At 38.3% G+C, this 17130-nt stretch overlaps 2 protein-coding genes across 2 annotated transcripts; both read right to left on the bottom strand.

Moving 5' to 3' along the window:
- Positions 1-2135: 2135 nt before the first annotated feature.
- On the bottom strand, positions 2136-9608 carry LOC116249248 (uncharacterized). Its single transcript, XM_031622466.2, has 7 exons — positions 9399-9608; positions 8077-8248; positions 5762-5811; positions 4380-4680; positions 3540-3728; positions 3228-3410; positions 2136-2564 (listed from the first exon to the last, which is right to left on the bottom strand). The coding sequence occupies exons 1-7, from the start codon at positions 9563-9565 to the stop codon at positions 2319-2321; spliced, it is 1308 nt and encodes a 435-aa protein (XP_031478326.1). The 5' UTR covers positions 9566-9608; the 3' UTR covers positions 2136-2318.
- A 2797-nt stretch (positions 9609-12405) lies between these two features.
- On the bottom strand, positions 12406-17130 carry LOC116246761 (probable beta-1,4-xylosyltransferase IRX10). The gene is made up of 4 exons (XM_031618625.2): positions 16682-17130; positions 14096-14484; positions 13587-13831; positions 12406-13505 (listed from the first exon to the last, which is right to left on the bottom strand). Exons 1-4 carry the CDS (start codon positions 16803-16805, stop codon positions 12992-12994), a joined length of 1272 nt encoding a protein of 423 aa, XP_031474485.1. The 5' UTR covers positions 16806-17130; the 3' UTR covers positions 12406-12991.

The following is a 17130-nucleotide window of genomic DNA, read 5'->3' as shown; positions in this document are numbered from 1 at the left end:
TCTTCCCTCCTAATTGAACTTTGTTTTTTCCATCATCCTCTTTCTTTCTTTCCTTCCTTGAATGTTATTTGTATATTATGCATGCATAGTTGCTTCGTTCTTTACTTACATGTGAATGTATGGCGAGAATGAGAGTGTGGTTTGGGGACTCTTTATTTTCATATTAATTTTTAAGGTTGGGACTTGTTCAACCCGGGATAAACCCTCACGAAAATGTACATGCTAATATGCATTTACATGTCATTTTGCGCTAGTTTTCTTCTTAATCATCACATTAGGAACCCTAACGAGTGCCTCGCTATGTTGTTTGTTTTCTTCCATACCCAACGGTGGAAGAAATATATCTCTTACAACAAACTAAATAATAACATTCTATGCTTATATAAATCATATTTTCCAAAATATTTTCAAAAAGAACATTCTAACATGGCCTTAGGGACTTAGCTTAGACTCTTGCATGAGTCTAAGCTCCCCTCCGGCCCACATTAAACTTGAAGTTGATAATTTTAAGTTGTTCCTTGATTTTTCTAAACTTGTGAAGGTATGGATGTATACACATGTTATATACATTTATGTCAACATGATGACCCTCCATTTTTCTCTTTCTATGCTTTCACTTTCTATTTTATAAATTTTCATATGTGCATGAATACGTATGTACATGTGCTCCATTTCCTCTTTTTCAAATATTTATTCCTCTTTTCAAGACAAATATCTTCTCTTATAAAATTTCTCATGCCCATATATGCGTATGATATTTTTCTTTTCCTTTAAAATCTCTCTTTCTCTTCGAATCAATACATCTTTTTCTCTTAAGCTTTCATATATGTGTATATGTGATGGTATGTACACATGTATGCTTGTCTTTCTCTATCTCTCTGTCTTTCCTTTGATAAGAGTGTTTTATCTCTTGTATTCTTTTTAACATTCTCCTCTCACGAACTTTCTATTTACCAACTTCAATAAGACCACAAACCAAGTAATGACCCAATATAAGAATCATGCTTGATGGTCTACAATCTCTATCCATTTTCAAAAACTTTTCCTTCTTATATACAATAATTATAACAACGAAATCTTAGATGTATGTTGTGGTAAGAATGACTTTAGATGAATGTTGTGGTAGAAATGTTTTACATTTTTTCAATCATATAGGGTAAATGCATCCATGCATTCTCACCCACTTTATTTCACTTCTAATCACAAGCACCTCTCCAAAAAAACTTAAGCAAGAAGGGATGAAGCTCTAGCTAGGTGGTAACCGAATTAGAGCAAAATCTCAAACCTACTTAAAGTTTTAAGAGAACACTAAAGTGATTTCACAAGTTTTTCAAATGATATTTACTAGTTCCACTTTTTCCTCAAAACATTTCACATTTTCAAGCAATTTTTCAAGAACCGTTTCAAAAGTTTGAAGTTTCAAACTTTTAATATTTTCTACACCGCATATAAAATCAAAAAGATGTTTAAGTTAAAACGAAATGCATCAATGATAAACATAGTCATTGGGTTGATTACCCCCGGTAAAGGCGCCGGGAACGGTCGATCCTCGTACCGACGGACGAGTCTCTTTTTTTCCTCTTTGAAAACAAAAACCTCATTTTTCTGGAGCACTATAAAACCAATGAAAATTTTGGAATGCAAACACCAAACTACAAGGACTTTTTCGCCAGGAAATGACATGTTTTAAGCTAGCCAAACCAGCCCACGGCCCAGAAGGTTTTGTTGATCACACAACAATAGAATGAATCAAAACCGGCCCACGACCTAAGCTAGCCAAACTCATATGTGAATTCCAAAAACTTGAAACTGAATCCAACTAAATTCTAAACCTCATCGATCGAAAAAAATTGCAGCCGCATGGACTTTGGCATGTAGCCAATCAATGGTTTAGGAGTCCCATAACAACCATGCTGTAGCACTTATGGGTATCATTCTTAGGTGTACAAACTGGGACCAGAAGAGTATTTTAGGAAACAAAAAAATCACTGCCCCCATCAAAGCTGGAGATTTAATTTATCTTCTGAACTTTAATGAAGAAAGAGAAAAACTCTAGATCTCATTTGTTATTGTCATGTCTAATAATTAGGAAGCGTTTTTGTGCAAGATCACCTCCTCGATTGGTGCCAGAGAGAGAGAGAGAGATCTAGCGGGTGATTTTATTTCATCTTAGATAACACAAAAGTACCACTGTACCAGATAATACCAAGACATACTACTAGCACAAACATATCGCTCGCCGTGATTTACACCAAGAGAAGTCCAGAACCATTAGCCAAACATTTCTTGCTGCAAAAAAATGACGCTATAGTCTCAACTTACAAGGTCACCAACTTGAGAGAATTTGCTTTGTCCTGCAGCGTGTTAAGTAGGCTGTCAAAGCTCTTCATGAATGAGTCGACTCCCTCAACTTCCAGTTGAGATCCAACTTCGTTCCAATCAATCCCCAGCTTCTCTAGATCACCATAAACAGATTCTCCCTCAGCTACATTCGAGTCGATGCTCCTCGAAACCACTCCATGGTCAAGGAACGCCTGAAGAGCTTGGTCAGGCATTGTTGATACCTAAAAAGGGAGCCAGCAGAAAGCAGATTTTACTAAGAAATAGATTAAATCAGGAGCAACACAAAATTTACCAAGAAACCAAACCCAAACAGCAACTCAGCACTAAGTAATATGTGACAACAAATTGCTCCAAACAGTTGCTAGATAATAAATAGAACCCTTTATCAAGTATGGCTTAAAGAAGATTTTTTCTTTTCTACAGTAAGACGAGCTCTAGGATGATCAATATTAAACTGACGAAGCACAATACAAGCAAAAACCCTAGTTTTGTTTAGCAGTAATGTTTCTATGCATCTGGAAGCAGCAATTCAAGACCTATGTTCCAGGTGAGCGAGAGGTTAACAACCCACCGCCAAGAAAATAAAGCCCCAAAGCCCCCCCCTCCCCCCTGCTTCCGGGGGAATTCAAGTCCTATGTTCACCTGGCTTTAGTTGCATTAACTTATCACGAGTCATTTGTTGTTGTGCCGATTAACCAACTTGTATACAAGGTGGAAGCAATAGCATAGCAAAGTCGAGATCTCCAGTGTAGATAGAAACCCATGTAAACATTAAATAACTGCTTGTTCAGCACTCGAATATCATACATTACAATGAAAAAGACCAAGCATATGTATACATTGCAACAATCAGAAACAAGCTAGAGTAAAAAAGACTAACGCACCGTGTCTGGCCCAATGAGAGGAGCGACGTATAAGGTGTCTGAGTATGCTGGATTCTTAACGCTGGTGGAGGCCCAGAGCAACCTCTGCTTCTTTGCTCCTTTCTTAACCAAAGCCTCCCATCGTGGGCCTGAGAATTTCTTATTGTATAACTGGTATGCCAAAACTGCTTGAGCCACAGCCGCCTACATCATAATAAGCAAGCAAATGAAAACATTCTTTCATGTTTTCCTCCTTTTCCTTTGTGCATCCACATAAACAAAACCCAAAGGGAGTAGGAGGCAGACAGCCTCTAGCTAAAAGTTACAAGTTACCTTCCCACGGAGAGCAAGGGCCTCAGGTGTGCCAATCTTTTCTAGCATCTTGTCAATGATTGTATCAACTCGACTGACAAAGAAGGAAGCAACACTTGTAACCTGAGACAGATCACTTAAACCAGAGGACTCAAGACCATCCAAGTAAGCATCGATGACTGCTTCATATCTTGGAAGGGAGAATATCAGCTGCATCAAAACAGTATGATTGACATGAATACTGTAGGCAAGACATTAATGTAGGAAATTTTGTACTTATTCCGCAGGCAAAAGCTCACTGAAGCTTAGCTCAGACCTCTGTAAAAGAGGAGAGACACTATTATTCACCTGACATTGACAATGAGACTGAAGCATGGGTGACTAATGTGTAATCCATCACTATTTTTCCTTTCTCAAGTCATGCTTGATTTTCTAAGCTCTTTTTGTGCATAGACCAAAACAAAATCCAGACTGTAAGGTTTTGGTTCATTTTTAGTCACACTTAAAAATGATATGTAAAAAAAAGTTTTAACAGGTGGATAGCACCTTTTTCAGATTTAACTGTAAAACATGCGAAGAGTACCAGCAAGACGAAAGAGAAGCTTGGGCATATAATTTGAGAATATGGGTCCATAGAAACTATTGATACACACATCAAGCATGCTGAGACTAGCTAATTTATTCCCAGAATGAAAATTTTCTACGTTTTTATGGTGAGAAGCAATTATGCACCACTAGTCCTGTCAATCATCGCATTCAGAAGGTTATATGTAGAATAAGACAATTATCCTAGAAATCAAGATCATGTTAGCAGATTAAAAACAAGTGCAGTTTTGGGCTAAGAACATATGGTATACTTACAGTCACGTTGACGCTGATTCCAAGAGAGATAACTTCCTTAATTGAAGGAATACAGTCTGCTGTTGCTGGTATCTTTATGTATACGTTCCGCCTGTCAACTAATTTGTGCAACCACTTTGCAGCCTCCACAGTTCCATCTGTCTCATGAGCAAGTTTCGGAGAAACCTCCACAGAAACATAGCCATCAGCAGCATTTGTTTGATCATAAATTGGATAAAAGAGCTCGCAGGCATCTTGGATATCCTTTATCACAAGTTCCCAGTACACACTTTCTATGTCTTTTCCTGCTTCCACAAGCTTCCTGTGGAAAGCAACAAGACATTGTTAAATTAATAAATTCCCTAGCTAAGCAAGTTCATAATTAGTGTATAACCAATTTGGTTCTAAATTTCTAATCACTGTTATAAATATCACCAATTCACCATCTTTCTAGAAAACATGAAAAGAATGGGAAAATAAAGGAAAACTGAAAAAGGGGAATTTGCCAAACGAAAATGTTGCATTTTTTTCCCTTTTTTAGGAAAAAGGAATCGTTTTTAAAAATTTTAATTTTCTTCTAATATTTTTCAATACCTATTTTAGGTTTTCACCAATATTTTTCCATGTCAGACAGATGTAGGGTGTCTATTTATATAAAGAATTGTCCATAAACAATACAACTAGCAAATAACAAGCTAGGATTTTAATATCTTATCAATGATTCAATGAAAAAGAAAGCAATTTATTTGTTCCTACACCCGTGCCCGAGTCAAGTGGGGTAACTCTTTTGATGAGTCTATGTACTTAGATGTTTTGAAAATTCTAGAGAGATAAAATTTCATAATTTTTAAATCATTTATACATTTTAAAATTTTTGAATTTTTTTTCCTGAGAAAGAAAAATCCCATTTGATACTGAGAGGATCCATGTCGATAAAAACCCAAGAGCAGTGTATGTGACAATTGTTTTAATTTTTCTATCAGGATTAAAATAATCAACTTATAAATTCAGGTAGTAATGCATTGTCAATTTTTGGATTTTCTATTTATTGGAAAACCTTGTCAAGATAGAACTTCGACATGCTTCATAGCAAAAAATACTAGCCATGTTTTAAGTGCAACTGCACCTTTCCTATTTAACTAGACTTCTCTAGTCCTCTGAGCATAATAGCATACAGGCATCAAGGCGTAGTACAGAAAGGAGCTCAAACAGGACATTACAGAATCACCTTTTGCTATGAAATGGTGGAGATTTCCAATAAGAAAACAACAGCTTTCACAGAAGATATTAGCCCATTTACAAATGTAGTGATGGCTTATAGGCTATAGCCCATTGACTCTCACTGCATTCAGCTTTTAAGCAATTTTAATTTAGATTTTTTTATTCAAATAAGAAAATTTTACCTGAACTGCTCGTCATAGGCACTTGAAGAGGAGATTGCTTTCTGGAAAATCTGCATATGGGAGAGAAAGATGTATTAGGTGATGCATGTGATATCCAGAGACTCTGAAAGCATTCGAGCTCATACAGACATATCAATGCAACTAAGAAAAAATTTCAAGCATCATAATAATGTTTGAAGACATGCCATATTAATTACAAACCCTATTATCTAAAAAGAAAATAATAGAAGAAAACAGAAATGGCTGAAGCCCAGTTCAAACTGCAGACAAAGGGAATTGGATTGGCCTAAACTTTTGACACAAGAACTACAATCTGTAAGCAACATTTGGTTCCATGTTCTATCAACAGGCAATTCAGATTAATAATGAAGATACAAACATATAAAAAAGCATTAACTTTCATGAGGTTCTACTATAATATTAGAAAAACGAACAACCATAAAGGATAAAATATATTTAAATCCAAGCAGGCAAACCATGAAGGTTAAGCTTGGAAACCATATGAAGTAGGACCAAGATGCCATTTTAATTACAAACTATGTCACACGGGTACTCCTCTTAAGGAAGAGTACCAGTATGGTACGGGTACGGCCCTGGTGCGGTTAACGCAGTACCGAGTACGGTCAATGTACCCAAGATCATTTTTGTCCACTTTCGGACTCGGTCAACTTTGACCAAGTCCAAAGTTGTCCAGTTTTTGAGTTGAAAATTAAAAATCCCCATCTCTTTTCTTGTTTCCTTTTTCACTCTAAACTTTTCTTGTACATAGTTCCTCACAACTTTTCATTTAAAATCTTTCATACAATGTTTCAAAAATCCATTCTTTCTCTATAACTTGACTCTTCGATAATAGTGTTTGCCATAACCATAACGATGCCAATATATCTTAAAAGCGTGACATGTTGCTCCTTCTAATCTTGATGATGCGACGGAGAATCAAGAAAGCTAATATATTTGTATGTTAATTACTTCCATACTGTGTTTTGTGAATATGTTATTCATTTTGAAAATTTTTGACATATATATATATATATATGTCCGCGTGTGTGTACACCCGTACCCCCGCACCCAAATTTTTTGAAAATGGTCCGTACCCGCACCGGTACCCGTACCAGCACCCGTACCCGTACCTATGTGACATAGATTACAAACCTTTTTATTCACGAGTTCAGGACTAAAAAGAAAATAATAGAAGAAAAAGGAAATGGCAGAAGCCCAGGCTTCAAACTGCAGACAAAGGGAATCAGACTAGCCTAAACTTTTGACACAAGAACTAAAATCTGTAAGTTAGTAACATTTGGTTCCATCATCCATGTTCTATCAACAGGCAATTCAGATTAATAATGAAGGTATGAACATATAAAAAATCACTAAATTTCATGAGGTTGTACTATAATACTAACAAAACAAACAACTATAAAGGATAAGATATATTTAAATCCAAACAAGCAAACCATAAAGGTAACACGCAAATTAAGCTTGGATACCGTATGAAGTAAGGACCAAGCATTCAAATGCTTTGGTGTCAATGTTGGTGTAGTTAATGCAGCAGATTTAGAGTACTAATAATCCCTAAAGCTTTGTATAGCCCAATACCTTTGCTTGATCCATTATTTGGGTCACCATATGAACTTCAAAGGCCCTATGGTTAAGATAAGTAAATTCTCCACCTCAACTGCAACCCAGACCAAGGACCAGAAACTTAAGCATGCAAGATTTCCTTAATTTGATTCAGCCACATCGCAGATTCCACAGCCTAGTGACTGAGGCAAACTAACCTTTAATAGTTAATCTAGGAACATCCACATAATAAACAAATGACACTGAAATCACAGGATGAATATTCTATTATAAGCCACAGAAACTTATCATGTGAATAACCAACAGATGCAATTTCTCGTGTTCGCAAAATGAGCTAGCAACTCCTAAGAACCGCAGAAGACTCTCATCTGTACATAAACATAGTGTACTTATTCTTATCTAGATCAGATACAAAAACAAAGCAGATTTAACCACATCTAGACATTGTGAAAGTTGTTTTCTTTTTCCATATGCTAAACAAAAAACGTCACATAAATTATATGCAAAGGAAAAGAAGAAGTTTGAAACCACAAACAAAATATACCAATGCTAGTGACCTGATAGAGTGCAGACTTTGGATGATCTGATATGCAGTGCACAACAATGTGATACAATTTACAGAAAAACTGTACATTGACTTAGTGGTGCCCAAACCATTTTTCCTCTTTAGAAACTGACTGCTTAGGTCTTATAAACCATGCAGATGCAGAATTAGGGAAATCTCTCCACAATACCGTTGGGTTGCTGGTGACACCTCTAACACCATTTGCAATCAACGGCTTCAAGTCAGTGACTGGACGGCAGAGATTGTCATACCAAGGACTCTGTCCTTGCTGCTCATAGAGATCATGAAGAGTTGTCTTCTTTATTTGAGCTCCATTTCCATTCGATTGAGAGCACCTGATGCTGCATGCAGCAAGGAAAACACGATGAAGAAGAAATTAGTAATGAGTGATCCTAACAGGCAAAAAAATCATCAAGTCCACGTAGGAAATAAATTCCAAATAAAGTGGGAAAAAAATGACCATTCGGTTAAGCTCATTAAGATCCATCAAGGAGAACAAATCAGATTCATCCAGCCACATTGGAGGGCGTAATCTAGGTCCATGCACGCTGCAGCAAGGAATATTTCCTTACAATTGAACCAACACTAAGTGGGCGTTTGATAACCACGAAAAATATTTCAGATTATGCGATATAAATTGGGAGCCGCAATTTGCTCCCTCATGCAGTTTCCCAAATTATTAAGGTTTTCAGGATAAATGGGTCCGTCCAAGCACTTCTTGGTGATCCAATTAATATTTACTGATATAAACATGAAAGAGCTATGAAATCTTCAACATGCATCACGCAATATTCCACCTTATCCACTTTATCTGGACAACCTGGCAGTCGCAAACAGCAAAACGTAATGAAGTATGTTAATGGCAAATTAGCAGCTCCTATACAATTTTATCGTCTCAACGTCCAAAAATGTTAAAAAAAGGAAGCCATTGTAGTACTTTTTGCTTAATTTAGATCTCTATAAGCATTCACGGTTCTTTGTCTACCAAACACCATACTTTGGATAGTATAAGAAATAATGCGCATTCTTTCATCATAAAAAGCTTTAGTACGATACGAGCTGTTGACCTTCGGCTGCTCTATAATATTTTTACACGTGACGGGTACCTCATCTAAACCATGTCCAAACACATCTGTGGATTCATACTAAACAAATGATTTAGGAGATAAGATCATTTAGGACCTACAACATTCCATGTTACTATTTATAAAAAAGATAAATAACTTAGTCGCGTTAGGAAAATGTCCCATTTCCTGAACTAACCCTGCAGCAGTTTCTGATCCTCATGTAAAGAAACGATAGGGAGAAAAATAAGCACGAAAACGAACAAAACAATCACCGATCAACAGGATACCACAAGTCGACAAAAATAAACCCGAAAAGAAACGTCAACCACATCAACATCAAGGGAAAGGCGAGCTGATGATCTCCATGAAGATCAAAAAATCGAGGAAAGGAGATAAAAACAAAAGTTCTAGAGAAAATCTCTACCTGAAACGGGACCGCACCACGCGATTCTCGAGAAGAGACAGAGACCTCAACGACGAGCTGCTCCTCTGGAAATTGACCGCCGAGGGAAGAGAAGCCGGAGCTCGGGAGTCAGAAGATCGAAGCCTTAGATTGGAGGAAGGAGAAGCTGCGTGGGAAATGCACGCCATGGGAGAGAGTGAGAGAGAGCCGCCAGCAGAGACTGTAAGCGCGAGGAAGAATTTATACGCAAAGCTCGGACTGTAATCGCCTCTTCTACCTACCAGGCAGGCGACGCACGAACGGTCGTCCGTCTTACCGTTAAAGGAAAGGACGAGACTACCCCAATGACTTTTTGTAGAGGACAAGTCAAAACCGTTACTCAGTAAATTTTAGGATAACCCCACCCTTTCTCAGATTTCGCGCTTTACCGGCCGTTCACACATTTTAGAATACGCCCAAACAAGGGATCATGTGTTATGAACTGGAAATGTCCATATGCCCTTCCGCATAAATCGGAGAATCCCTCCTACAAGGGCAAAAAACTGTATGGGTGAAAAATTTTACATTGAGAAATTATTAACCTGCTCTAGCTGCCCTTCTTATTGTAATGTGCTTTATCTCTATTTTCTTAGAAGGAATGCCACAAGATGATGCATCACATTTAGTGGCGCAAGATGTGAGTCACTGAAGGTCTTCAATGACAAAAACTTTGCGCCACTTAGGTGGTCACGGTAGGTACCACCACTCCAAGAAAAAAGTGGCAAAATCTCTATGCGACACTATATAACATTCTAAAGATCGGAAGGTATGAATTTCAAATGCACAATCATCAATTAAATTCCAACATATTTTACTTTATTCTTATCAGCAAGTTGGCCTGATATATAAGATCCTACCATCAATCAAACTCTTAAATCTTTTTCAGATATGAAGTGTAACCAGTCAGCCAAGTTCATAAAGATCTTAGATATTTCAAAATAAGCGATAATGACATTGCAGCCAAGTGGGGTAACTCATTAAAACTAAGGGCCACAAAGAATACCCACCTAAATTGTATCCAAGCCTTTATGTAATTCAGTTTTTTCTTTCATTTAGATGCGGAACTTGCCTTGTCATATTAGCCGCGGCATAACATGGAAAGCCGTCATTTGCAACAAATAAAAAGATTGTGCGCGCGCCTGAAATACCGCTTAAATGCAAGTAGCGTTCTTATTTTTTAAGTAAATCAGGGGATGGTTCTGAAAGCAAGGTCCGTCGGTCCATTTTGGTCCTTTAACAGAGACTTCTCGACGGAAGGGCATTTTCGTCAAGTGATAGTGTCGATGACGGGGTCGCTGGGTTTTGGTTCCCTCCACGAGCTGCCGGCTGTTCGCTGATCAAAAACGCAACACAACACACAGGCGAGGAGTCAGAAGGCAGCCCTCCACGTGACGCAAACACTGGACAACTTTCCACCGTTTTGTATCAAACATATACATATATATATATATATATATATATGTGTGCAGTTTTTTTGTCCAGGAATATCAAGCTTCAAGAAATTATTTGACAAAGGCACGCACGGGTTATAAAAGTTCATCACCGAACTATATAATTAATTAGAGAAGAATTGTGGAAAGATGGATCTACCAGCTGGTCTGTTCACCTAGCATGTATATTATGTCTAACATTAACGTCTGACCAAGAGGTAGGCCGATTTCACCAACCCCTCTTGCCATTCCCCTTCCGAAGCGGAAGATACGGCCATAGCCACCTAACACCAGAACGCTATGGTCGAAAATGGCTGGACGTTGGTAACATGATTAGGGCAAACTCACAAGAATGATTAATTGATCTGTCTTCCAAGCTTAGCTAAATAAATGTTATGAACTAATTTGTCATTAGCACCGATGAAGCAGGGACTCAAGGATAGAGCCAGGAATTTTTTTTGTCACAGAGGCGTTCAAAATTTTAACAGGGGTCGAAATAATTTTTTTTTTATATATATTAAACTAAAAATTTTTAGATTTGCGTACCAACTTTTAAAGTTTTTAGCCACACCTTCCTTCCGCCCCTAAGGAACTGAAATGGATGATTTGAAAAGAAAGAAGTCCCTCAGCCTGGTAGTGATGAGTGTGCTACTTCGCCAATGAATCATATTCGAATTGAATACACTTAAGAAAAGATGTGGAAAAAGAATTAAAATCCAATTAAAAGATGAGTTTGTGTTTGGATTTAAGAAATCAGGATTCAGATTTATTTTGAGTATCCGTATAATTTTGAAAACCGGTTCTTAATATATCAAAATGCTGTTTGGATTCAGTTGCATATATAAAAGTTGGATTCAAAATAAGATTTGAAAACAAAAGTTGGGTTCAGATGGATTCGAATTGTGAATAAAGAATCAGATTTGGATATGGGGTATAAGCTTTTCTTTATTCATTCTGAATCTAATCGAATATGGTACTCGTTACATTCAATTCAAATCCGAACCAATGACATCTCTAATAGAATGAGATGCTTGAATGTCAGTCTTTACAAATCTGATGGGGGCGTTTGATAATCTTTATTTGAGATTCTCAGGATTTGAAAACCGTGGAATTAAGATTAGACTCTCCCCTTTCTGATCCTAAACCCAACCTTTTATCAATGCAAAGAAGTAAAATAAGGATCATAAGTAGTTTGACAAACCATGGATTATACCATAGATCTTTTGCCATATCAGTAAAAGGATACCATGTCAGGTCCACATAAGATTTCAAATCCGGAGTAACCAATTACCCCTAAGATTGTTCCTTTCCAATTTGGATTTGATATCCGACCAAACTGCTTTACAAAATCCGGATATGAAAAAAAAAATTGAGGAAATTGTATCATATTCAAATTTAAGAAATGATATTCAATCTGTTTCAAGTTCAGATTTAAATAAATACCCGTTCAAATTTCCATTTGGATTGAGATGTGGAATTAAAAATGGATTCAGGTCAGGTTCGGATTTATGAATTTGGATTTAGATTTGGATATTGATTTTTCTTTATTTGCACGAGTGTATACGAAAAACAGAAGTGGCTAAGCGTATTATTGAATTCACGTATGATTCGTTGACATCCCTACATCCGCTTGAGTCATATTCAGCAATTGTACCGTTACTTGGAAAGAGCGTCAGTTTCATCTGAAATTCATCAGATATAAACAGGGAAGCAGGCCTTCTGGTGGCTCAACAACCAAATTTGGTGAAGAAAAAAACAGTTTATTTCAAAGAGGGCGGTGCAAAGATCCTCTTCGACTAAGATGCAAAACGAACCACCTAATATTCGCATTCCGGTGACAGGGTAAGACTCACAGGAATTACAGGCATGATACTTTAGAGCAAGGACCCCAAAAAGTATAGCAGAGCCATGGGGATTCGTTACATTATGCACCAGGCAAACATCAAGTGAAGCCAAAACTTTAGATTTCACAAATATATCCAATTAAATGTCTTCCCAAAACTGCACCATCCAGCACAGCTTCGATTTCATATGACTCTGCAACTCGTTGGTAGATCGACGGCGTTGTCAGAGCTTCTCTCTGGAAAAGTTTATCAAAGAGATCCATGCTTTTGTTGGAAAAAGTGAGCAGAAAGTAGGCTTTCGTTACCAAGGCTTCAAATCACCCACTGGCCCGGCTGTCCAGTTCAAGATCTTCTCCCCAGGTGGCAAGTAGATGCTCTTGTTGTGTGGGAGCTTGCGAGCGAGGCCATTCAGTATCTGGTGGAAGGCATCTCCTGGTTGAGCCGGTTGAGGAAAAAGCATGGCCTGCTTCATTGCAGGATTGGCAAGCAACCTCTGCTTTCTCAGTATAACCTCCGCTGGTATACTGGTAAGGATAGTATCTAACTTGGGCACGTCCTCTTCATTCACAAAAACACCAATTTCTTCCCATGGAATAGCGTCTGCGAAAGGTAGTACAATGTCGTCGGCAATGATCACCGGTATGCAGCCAAAAATTACTCCTTCCACCAATCTTGGACTCCAAGGAGCCCATCCCAGAGGACACAAGCAGAAGATTGCCCGTTGCATGTCCTCATAGTAAGTTGCTGGATGCTCTGTGGAGATGTCAAAAAGTGGGTTATCCTTGAAGTTCTCCCACACTGATGCTCGTGCTCCTCTGTGCAGTCAAAAGATAGAAATGATAAGGCGATCACATAAGAAGACATGGAAGAATATGTGCATTTGGACAAAGAATTACCTAGCGTAATATCCACCTTCTGGGTCATTATTCACATCATAAAACAATCCCCTAAAGTAGACAAAAATAGATCGAGGGGTAGCTGGTGGAATCAAATGAGCTTGCATTTTTTGTGGAGGAGCATATGGTGGAATGGTGATAGACGTAGCCTCATTCAAGCATACATGATTCCGCTGACCAAATGTCTGAACCAGAGTAGCTCGTTGCAGTAAAGGAAGAATGCCACGTTCAATCGCTTTCTCTTCCTGAAATGCGGAAAAATTTAGTTAAGTGAATATACAAATACATAACTGGTATTTTCTCCACAAAAAGAAATGCCAAATAATGCATAAAAAAAATTTGTTATACCATATGATGAGCTAAAGAACTTGAACTTACAATGCTTGTGTTGGTTTTTAACCTTACAAAGAAAGGGTTATAGAGGGGCACATGAATGCGAATGCTCCATGAAACTGTTTTCCAGAAGACCCAGAACTAGGAAAGAGAATGTGAAAATGACTCTGGTTTACCTGATAGTGAAAACAAGCACCAAAATCATGTGGAACAACAAAGAAGTGATCTGCCCCTTCCGTGCGATTCCAATATGGCCAGTTCGTAGAAATAAGCTGAATGGCACTCCTCATCATCCGTGGGGATTTGAAAGGCAGAGGAAGCCCACTAGGAGTTAGATCACATGTAGTATACACAGGGGTATAAAACCAATCAGCTTCTTCTGGGTTAAGGGTACGAACTGGACTTGACAGTAGGAATCTGTGCATGAATATTTCTGCAGCAAACATATGTGTCAAGCACCTAGGGTCTTTCCGCAGAATCTTTGTGTTATATTTGCTAGGCAGATCGTAAACGAAAACTTTCAGCCTTCCAACTGGATCATCTTCCAAAACATCACCAGCACTTCCTAACCAAATCAAGACAGACATTCAAGTAGTTTATTTATTTATATTGAGAATCTGAGACCATGAAAAAGTCATGACACAATATGCGGCCAAAATGTGAAATGAAACCAAAAGAAAAGATGCACGTCCTATACTCAGATGAGCTCCAATGCCATTTAGTTTAAGAAAAAAATGTCTTGACGTCTCGTAAAACTATTCAGTCAATAGAACTTTTTTGAGATGTCAATAATGTCTTCCATGCCCTGTTTCATTCATCGCAAAGGAAGCCACATAGAAGCACCAAAATATGTGCATTGCTTCTCCTTTATCAGGCATACCATTATGCCAAAAATTTAGGTTCAAGTGCTGATAGCTGATCAGAGCATGAGAGGAAGAAGAAACCATTGAAGCACGTGATTCAGCCCTCAATAGTCAAGCCGTATAATGGAGATAAGGTGAGGCTTGAGGAGCCAAGATTCTCTCCTTTCCCCTGGCACCAGAGTTCAAGGCTATGTTGGCTAGCATAAGGAGTTCATGCCATGGAATTGAACCAGCGATTGAATGCATACCAATTGCTGGTCTGTGCAGCTACTCACAAGTCCCAACCCCTTGGGGCAGTTTCATGTAGGGAGAAGATGATATGACCACATGGATCTGGACAATATGAGTCTAGGACTCGAATACTGTTGCTGAAAGCATCCTACACACATGAATAGACTGTGTATGATTACTTTTTGCTGATGAACCATGATGAAGAGTGATTCAAGACCATCGCATTTTTCTGAAACACTAACAGGTACATAAGTTTTCACCACAGGGCTTTTGGCGTAAAAAGTATATAAATCACCTGGCCAGCATCTCCCAGAACTAGAACAAAGCATTAATGTGGTCAAATTTTTTTCTAAATATGCACAAGTATTTGATCAAGTTTTATAGGGCTTCTGGAACGCACAGTATATAAATCACCTGAAAACCAGCACCCTTCAGAAATAGACCAAATGCTTAATGCAGAAAGCTCGTTCTAACCGCAGAAACAATGTGATGCATGTAACAAAGAAAAACAAAATCCACACTTTCCGACATGAAAACTGATGCATAGATTTTTAAAACAGAGTAAGTCCTATGACCTACGTAAGAGAAAGAAAGATAATTCAGATAAGCAAGAACAAGCTTCTTCCATATGTACCAAGAAAGCATTTCAAAACCAAAGCACACAGTCTGGTTTCAGATTGACGATCCACTTGTCTAGATATATATGTTTGCCTAGGCATGTTACTGTGCAAGAAGCCAACCTTCTTGTCCGTGTATCACAACTCCTAAAATCTGCAGCCTAACTGCATGTTACATGTATCTATTACTAATTCTTGTTCTTATATAGATCAAACCACTTAATGGGCCGGCCCCTTGAGGACAGACAAAGCTCAGAAAAACCACGAATACCATGCCTTACAAAGACATGACCATGGAAAAACTAAGGCTGCAGAGTGGCTGGGTGGATCCGTTGGGACTTCATCAAGTATCTTCATCTCAACTTCTTCTATTATTAACAAATCTAACTTGCTTTTCTTGAGAGATCCTGGAAACAAGTCATGCGTCGTCCTTCATTTTCATCCAGACTCTGTTATCCCCCTGTATTCTTTTCTTCCTCTGCCAGCCTTTTTAACCAAACTATAGCTTAAACCCCCACAAATAACAGAGCAAATGATAAACACCATGATTGATAGGTTCCCATGAACTTCACACCCCCAATAGCAACTCGTATTGCCCAAATCGGAAACCATGATTTCAACTCCGAGGGGCAATGGAAAGGACAAAAACCACCATGCTTCAATCCAAAATTTAGCTCGGTTTGTAATAGAAGAACCACAACCAGGGTGCTGGTTTCGGATGAATAAACAACTACATGATCCCTGGTTGGAGAAAAAACAATTCGAGAGTGAATGCACGCGGCTGATCAATTCAAAACCAATCATGGATTTCTCAACTACGAACTTTGTATATTATCAGGACCACAGGGAGAAACCAAAATCGTTACCAGCGTTTACATCTAGTAGAATGCAAACTAACACGAAATGGGAAGAAAATAACAAGAAGCCAATCAACGATTATAACCAAATTTTAAAAGATTAAAATCAATAAGCGATCCACAAATCGCATCTCTGTGTAAAATGAAGGAACAATGAACCCAACAAAAGGCTTTCTATCAACTATCGCTATTACCTGAGATTCGTTCTGGCTGCTGACTTTGGTGGAGGCTATGGGCAAACAGGCAGAAACTCGAGACCAGAAATAGGATGAAATGAATGTGGCAGCGACCGGAACTGAGCCATTTCTCGATCTTCATGCTCTCCCACAAACCTCAGGTACTGAACTGCGGAGAGAGAGAGAGAGAGAGAGAGAGAGAGAGAGAGAGAGAGAGAGAGAGAGAGAGAGAGATGAAGGAGAGCCAGGAGGTTGGTTGGTATGAAGATTTAACAAGAAGGGGGAAAAGAAAGCAGGAAAATAAGTGTGTTGGGACGTCGCAGAGGTAGTAGTTGGAAGGTTGGAGGGAAGGGATTTCTTAGGTTTTCAGCTGCCCAGGAAAAATAAAGAAATGGGTTTTCCAAGAATCAGGAATCTATACACATACAGAGAGAGAGAGAGAGAGACTGTTGCTTGCCTGGAGAGTG

Source organism: Nymphaea colorata, chromosome 2 (assembly GCF_008831285.2).
Source record: "Nymphaea colorata isolate Beijing-Zhang1983 chromosome 2, ASM883128v2, whole genome shotgun sequence".
Classification (NCBI taxonomy): Eukaryota; Viridiplantae; Streptophyta; class Magnoliopsida; order Nymphaeales; family Nymphaeaceae; genus Nymphaea; species Nymphaea colorata.
This window is presented reverse-complemented; position numbering and strand designations above follow the sequence as displayed.